Source organism: Poecilia formosa, unplaced genomic scaffold (assembly GCF_000485575.1).
Source record: "Poecilia formosa unplaced genomic scaffold, Poecilia_formosa-5.1.2 Scaffold590, whole genome shotgun sequence".
NCBI classification, from domain to species: Eukaryota; Metazoa; Chordata; class Actinopteri; order Cyprinodontiformes; family Poeciliidae; genus Poecilia; species Poecilia formosa.
Genome location: NW_006800529.1, coordinates 59,822 through 67,552, shown reverse-complemented (window position 1 = coordinate 67,552; position 7,731 = coordinate 59,822). Strand labels below are relative to the sequence as shown.

Genomic DNA, 7,731 nt, shown 5'->3' with positions numbered 1-7,731 from the left:
TCTCTGGCTTCCTCTTTCATCTTCATTTGCTTAGACTGCAAACATATGTTGAAGATAAAAAGATTGATGATGAAGTTATAACAACAACCTCACAATATCAAAGTCTCTCTGTCTTATGGAGCTTAATTAAAACCAGGTTAAGTTTATGAATAAAAGTATAAGACGCAACAAACAGCCTCCGTGCAGTTATAACATGAAGCTGAATGATTAATATAGTAATAATCATACAAGTCACAATAAAATTGATAAAATAATTATTTATGAAACCAATGTAAGTTACATATCTTTACTGCACTGTTTATAATTAGATGAAGATAATTAATAAGCAAACTTACCACTTACCTTCGTCCCTCGGGGCTCCTTTAGTGACACATTTAATTTCATTTCCATCGGTTGCTGTCCAATTGTGTTGTCGTCTAACTTGGATTAGGACGTCACCAGCTTGAATTTACCAAAATTAGTAACTATTGTCAAGGCCCTCTCTACTTTTAAGGCAATAATATGCGGTAAAAATGGCGAATTTGGACAGCGTCTGTTATCTTCCCGGCGTTCAAGTTTTTTCTTCTCTTTATGGCGTTTTAAAAAAATGAAAGTGTGCAATACCGCCCCCATCTGGTCTGGAGTGTGAACTGGAGCTAATGCGGTTTATTATAGATCTTAAATCATACATCTGAAAATTAATTGGGTACTTTTTTAAACAATACATCATGATTATAATTTTTTATTGTATGCAATTTTAATAAATATTAAAATATTATTAAGGCACTTAACATTCATACTTTTTAGATACTTAAAAAGTATGCCTACATATTACATTAAACGCACTAAAAGATATACTTTTGCATATGTATTAATTAGTTTTATTTTGTAACCAGGTTGCTGCGTGTTGCAGACTTCTGCCCAGGTCCCTCTTGAAAATGAGATCTGGATCTCAATGGAGTTCACCCGGTTAAATAAAGGAAATTAAAAAAGGCATACTTTATTAGCCTAAAATTTACACTGAGATGTCATTTAAAACATACTGAAAATAATAATCTAAAGCAGTGTTAAGTGAATTTAAAAAAATTATATTTTGAGCATATATTTTAAAATATACACAAATATATTTTAAATATACTTGAGCAAGTGTATATTTAGACTTGGGCAAATATATATTTTGTTCACTTAAAGTATAATTTTATTTAATATATTAAAAGTGTATTTTGGTACAATTATGTTTAAGTGTGTTTAAAGTTCTAATTTCGAAATTGGTACAAGTATACTTTTAGTTTACTTCAGATATACTTATAGGTAGTAGACTTTATACTTAGTATACTTAAAGTGTACTTTCACAAATTTAAGTATGTTTGAAATATACTAAAGTATACTTTTTTTTCACTTGGGCAGTTCTGCCAAACCTGACGTGTGAAGTGCTCACCAACCTGGGAAGCGATGTACTTCTCCAGAGGACTGTCCAGGTGACCCATGTTCAGTATGGCTGCGTTGGGCTGCGGCTCAGCAGGAGAGTCCTCATTCAGCAGCAGCTTGCCTTTGAAGTTATGAACGACACACACCACCTACAGAAACAATGACGGTACAATGGTTACTAGAAACACACAGCAGAAAAGTAGAGGGTGCTCTGAGCTGGCTGTGTCCTCAGGGTGCCAGTGCTGTGAGGAGTGGAGCTCCTTCAGGGTTATGGAAAAAGTGGCTCTGAGGTTCAAGCTACAATTTTCACTTGATTGAGTAGATGCAGACACCATGAAGCTGCTGATTCAGAGGTTTCACTTTGCTACAGCACAGAGTAGCAGGAAAGGTTCTGTTCTCTGGATGACTGTGGAACCTCAGGAGATGATGGTGCAAAGAAGGACTTTAGTAAAATCAAGAAAATGTATCCTCTTCATGAAATTGTCATAGAAAAACAGTATGTTCAGCCAGGGCTTTTTCAGAATTGCTGTAATACAGACTGCTATAGGAGACCTTTCCTGTCCACAGCCATCTCCATCGACAACAGCTCTCTGAAGAAAACTGGATCATGAGATGCAACATTTCATTTTCTTTTGTGATCATTAAAGTATTTATGTTTACTTTTTTTAATTTATTCAGGGTAATTTTGTCTGATATTAAGGATAAAGCTATCAAATATATTATTAAGGATTATGAATAATCCCCCTAATAAAATTATTTTTAACATATATCAATAACAGGGGAGTCCTTTTTCACAGCACTACAAATATTAAAGTATTTGTGTTAACTTGACTAACTGGCTGTGACAGGAACTGCTGTCCTGCATGTCTGAGATGTGTCTCTGTTCCAGATCAGCTAATTCAAATGATTGCATGACCTCCTCTGCAGCCATCCAGAGCTGCAGAAGCCTGTTAATCAACCACTAATTCAAGTCAGGTGTGTGGCAGAAAGGAAACACCAAAAACCTGCAGGTCAGGAGTCTATGAGGACCAGAACTGAGAAATAGTGATCTATGAGGATTAGAATATGAATAATGACAAAAAGCTGAACCACAGTCTCATCTCCTCACAACTCGTATTCTAGTCCTCTAACTATAACATTAAGAAACACATCACTAGTTCTGGTGTTGTGTGGAGGCAATGGATGGCCCCCCCTCCCCAGCTACTATCAGGATGAGGACTTTGCTTCTCCTAAACAGAAATGTTTCCATAGTGACAAAAATATGTGATTCTCACCAGGAAGGTGGCGATGGCCATGCCAATGATAAAACCTGCGATGACATCCGACCAGTGGTTGCGGTATTCCGCCACACGGTTCAGGCCAGTGAGGAAGGCGAGACACATGAACCCCAGAGACATGACAGGCTTGGCCAGGCGCGTCCCCTTGGCCTGGACCGTGAAGGTCACATACATCTACCAGAAGAAACACATGACCGGGTGAGATGACAGCCCTATTCAGTCGATTCTGCTCATTATCTTGGCCTTTAGTGCATGAAAACCATCAATTCAACATTCGGAGGCTCGGGGGAGTAAAGTTAGATTCTGGTTAGGCAGTTAGAGGGACAGGCCACTGTGACATTGTGGCTAAAGGTGCTACTGGTCAGGTGGTAATATAGGTTTTGTTGTTGTGGATTGCTGTGTTAGTGACATGGATACGGTTGAGGATTTTTGGAGTGATCCAGAAATGTTAATGGGAGTAGTTTGTTGCAGCTAAGGCAAAGCCCCGCCCTCACCCTCACCAGGAAACTGTTAAGACAACACCAGACCAGAAGTAGAGAAAAAACTGATAAAGAACCTAAAATTAAAAGGTAAAAGAAGAGCTAAACTGAGATTAGGAGATAAATTCAAGAAGAAAAGTTAAACCAAGGAGGCAACATTCTAAAGAATCTAATAAAAACTCACAAAGGAGAAGAAAACATAAAAAATCCAGACCAACTTAAAAAGAAACAGAAATCATACAACATGGTGGATTCATTACAGCTGAATCATACTTAGAACATGTTAAGTTATGAATCTGTGCAGTTTTAGATGCAGCAGTGATTTTACACATTTCCAGGTCTCAAAACCCTGTGTCATCACTGAGGCAGATTCATCATTAGAGCTTTTTCTTGAACACAATTGTGAAACTATGGCACACATGCATGTTAATAACAAGTCTGGCCTTGATTTAGTGCCAGTAGGGTCAACTCCAGAGAGACAGCGAGGCAGGGAGACACATATGGCTTGTCTTTGGCTCTAATTACTAATCTCTTGTGTTGAAGCAGCAGATAGCCTCTAAGGACAGTTTATAATTCTTCATTTGAGCACAAAATTTCCTTCAAGGCCCACTTAAATCATCTCTATTTTCTCTTTCCTAACCCCTTCATCCCGCTATTATTATTCAGATTGATCCATATAGGCAGACAGACGTGGTTTTATCAGCTGTAAGCAGAAAATCAGCATAATTATTAGATACAGTCTCATCAGTCTGAGTGAAATTAATCTATATAATGTGTCGTATAGTGAACCGCGTTGCTGAAATTACTTTTCAGTAATAGTAACATTTATTCAATACTACTGCATATACACCAATCATAGGTTATATTGATGTTTGCATTATTACTGAATACGTTCCAAACAAATCATAATCTAGAACGTAGTTGTCATGGTAACAGTCCATGTTTCCTAAAGCAATCTAGTGACCCACTTCATATTTCCTCTTTAAACTCTTCCATATTTTTCAAAAGCATACAGATTAGTATGTTTTTTGTTGTTGTTTTTCAAAATGCCTGAATGAAAACATAAATAATAGATAATTACATCACTATGCTTACTACCAGCCCAAAAATTAGAAACTAATCTTTCAAGGTTTTGACTGACAGCCTGGTAACCTAGTCTTAGTCAGAGCCGAGTTCAGTCTGCCACACCTTGATGATACTAACCATAACTACATCTTAAGAGATGTAAATCAGATAAACAATGTTGGGACCAAAGATTATTTACTTCTTTGATAGGACATTCATACTCTGTTAGAGATCTGAAGCTATTGTTCAGCTTCAGAACAATAGCTTAATGCTGCCTTTTATGTGTTGCAACTGTAAACCTCTTGATGAAGTACTAATGTTTACAAGCTTCAGTAGATGCAGAAGAATTGTTATACATCGTCATATCTGATTACTGCTTAGAATCACTTAGTAGGATGCATACAGATCATAAAAAGCACAAAGCCAAAACTGTTCTGAAATACTTAAGGGTAATGTTATAAGCACTTTAATACTATATGTGAAGTAGATTAAAAGCATCGTCACCTAGAGGGAACAGCAGAAAGCTGAAGCTGCAGCCTCTGTCACATGGCTATCAGGCTAGAAGTTTGTTTGCTCTCAGCCTGTGAGTGTGAGTGCCCACAATTGGTAAACAACAAGCTGAATGAATAAATGAACAGAACGAACAACCTAGCACTGTCAACCACTTCAAGTATCCAGCATGATGAGGTATCTGCACTGAGGGTCTGAACAGCGCAGCATTAAATTCAAAAGCTTTAATGAGTTATTGCTGTGACATTTACAGCTATGCTGGTTTTGTAGAAGTAGTGCATATGTAAAGTATATATTGAACCTAAAAATTGTGACACTCATAATTATTCGACTTGTTCAAAAACTCTGTGGCAGCCTGGTTTAGCTGGAAATCTAACTACATATGTGTAAAAAGTTAATCCTGGAACTTTAAATGCTTTTGAAGTTTGAGGTGAGGACAACACTGCAGATAGTAAGTAGGATTAGTGAAGTGTAATAAATGTTTACTAAAACAAAGGTCTTAACAACTGATTTCTGTGCTGTTGGGACCAGATGTCTCTGCCTTCAGAGGATTCCCTTTGTGTTCTTGTTCCTGAGCTCTTCATCAAGGGGGCATTGACAAGTTTGCCTCTGTTTAAGTTTCCTGCTTTCTGACAAGGGGGCTGAGGATGTTAATTTCTTGTTTTTAGAGTTTTCCAAAAGAGGGCCAAAGAAGTTCCCTTTCTGATTCCAGTTCCTATTCTCTTAATGAGTCCCAAGAAGGTCAGCTGGTCTACATCCAGAGAATTGTCTCCATCAAACTCCAGAGCCGCAATGACAGATTTGGCAACCATTCAGCAGACCTTCAAACTCCATTAGCTGGTAAGAACCAACTAATGGAGTGTCCACAGCCTCCTAGATGTCCTCCAAAGCTCCTTAATCAATTCAGGCACTTTAAGGGTCATAAGAGCTTTTTTGTGGGTTTCTGTGGCCTTCTAGCTTTTGTCCACTGCTTCTTAGATCCTGGCATCAGTGGCCGTAACACAATCTACAGAGTTTGTCATGACTTTCTGAACTCCTCTTCTCCGTCTACGAGCTCTGCAATTTGGACATGACCCTTTATAGGCTCCTTTGTTGGGTCTGGAGACATCCACTCCAACTCAGCCCCAGAACTCTGTACTTCCTTGTGTCAAGCTATCAGTTCTCCAGCTGTATTATGAGCCACAGCTGGTTAGATCTTGGGTTGTTTCTTTGGCCACTGTTCTTTGAACAGCCAGCTTCTTTAGCCATTACCTCTTGAAGATTTACTGTCAATCAGCAGTTATCTCTATGATTGTGTACATCACGAAACATTGTTTTTGTGTTAAAAATATTTGTTTGTTGGCTTGACATAATATTCTTCTTTTCTTAGGAACTGAATTTTCTATGTCTTCATAAAAGGACATAGAATGTCCTAGAATGAATTAATAGAAAGCATTCTTTGAAACATCACTCTGACAGTTTAAAGGTCTCTGAAGAGATGTAAATACCCACAGGGAGTACAAGGGCCTACTCCACAAAGCAACTTTTGTGAACAATCTGTTTAAGTCAGCGAGGTATATACATGGAATCAAACTTCAATTATATAACCATGGTAACAGCTTCTGTGAAGACAGCCTGCTTGGTTTTCTTTAAGAAAGTCTGAGTTTCTACAGAACCCCGCCCACCTGAAGCAAGCAGTCCTAACTGGATTTCTATACTTAAACCATGATGCATGGGATTTATTATCTTTTTCAATTAGATGTAAATGTTTCACAAAGGAAACACAAATGAGATAAAGGTAAACCCTACACAGGTTGTCTCCCAACACGTCTAACAGACGTTACCTTTAGAGGTAACGTCTGTAATCAAGCATTTGCCATGAGTTGCAATGAGCCTTCTGCATCACTACAGAGAACCACTGATCCACTCATCTTTGCAAAATTGTGGCCATAAAGCCATATTGGAGGCTTTTCAAGTGTGGACCACCATTTGGAGGTCATGACACTGCATCTCAACTGGATTCAGGGACAAACACTTTTTCTCACCACTGTCTATCCCAGCAGAAGGATTCTTAAATGTACAATACTCCAGAAGGATTTCCTGACCTAAACTGGATGTTTACGTCAGCAATGTCTGCAGGCTATATCCAGTTATTGCTCTACATTCGTGTGCAAGTAGTTGCATCCTGGATGATGTCGGCGATGCAGAAAGGCAGCACTGTGTTATGAATGAGAAGCCACTGCACTGATGCCTCTTTCCACTCATGACACGTTTTACTGAGGCACAAACCTATTAGATAGATTAGACTTACACAGGATTCCACTCTGCTGGGTGATGTTAAATCCTCTGAAGTTAGATAGGCCTGTTTGAAATAAGATTCAGTTATAGCAGACATTGTGCACCGTCTCAGACTGGGGTCAGTCACCTTTTAAGCTGTCATTTCCCAGACCTGCCAAATATGACAGAATGTATCGATGGCACACATATCCTTATCACTGCTGCTGCAGGAAATGAACAGGAAAGAGACTGAAAATATTTTTACTGCTTCATCATTCATCTATATTAATTAATTGAGAAATGAAAGTACGTATCACAGCACACTAAAACTCATGTCATTCTCCGTATTGTCATGGTAATCTGTGATGTGACCTTGTACTTCACTGCCTGGTCTGGTGGTAGAGCAGTCTGAGCAGAAACCTCAAGCTCTGGACACAAGTTTAGCAGACTCAAATGGATGCCTAAAGGAGGCTTTCTCAAACAGTGAACATCTCTCTCTTCCTGATATATTTTCACCCTGAGCGGAGTTTTGCTGAGCTATACACATAGGCATGAGCACACATTTTTTAAGCTGTCTTTGTGGGGATTTTGAGTTGACTTCCATTCATTTCTACAACCTAGCCCTAGCCATCCATTACATCCTTAACCAAAACTCAATTCACACCTTTATGTGTATGTATATACATATACATATATATATATGTATATGTATATACATACACATAAAGGTGTGAATT

The 7,731-nt window shown here is 38.4% G+C and overlaps 1 protein-coding gene across 1 annotated transcript in view; it reads right to left on the bottom strand.

Moving 5' to 3' along the window:
- Positions 1–7,731, bottom strand: part of LOC103129901 (phospholipid phosphatase-related protein type 5-like) — a 26,130-nt gene that overhangs the window by 3,295 nt on the left and 15,104 nt on the right. The window contains exons 5-6 of the mRNA XM_016665492.1: positions 2,682–2,858; positions 1,422–1,556 (exon numbers count right to left, since the gene is read on the bottom strand). Of these exons, the coding sequence (XP_016520978.1) occupies positions 1,422–1,556; positions 2,682–2,858 (312 nt within the window). The remainder of the gene's footprint in view (positions 1–1,421; positions 1,557–2,681; positions 2,859–7,731) is intronic.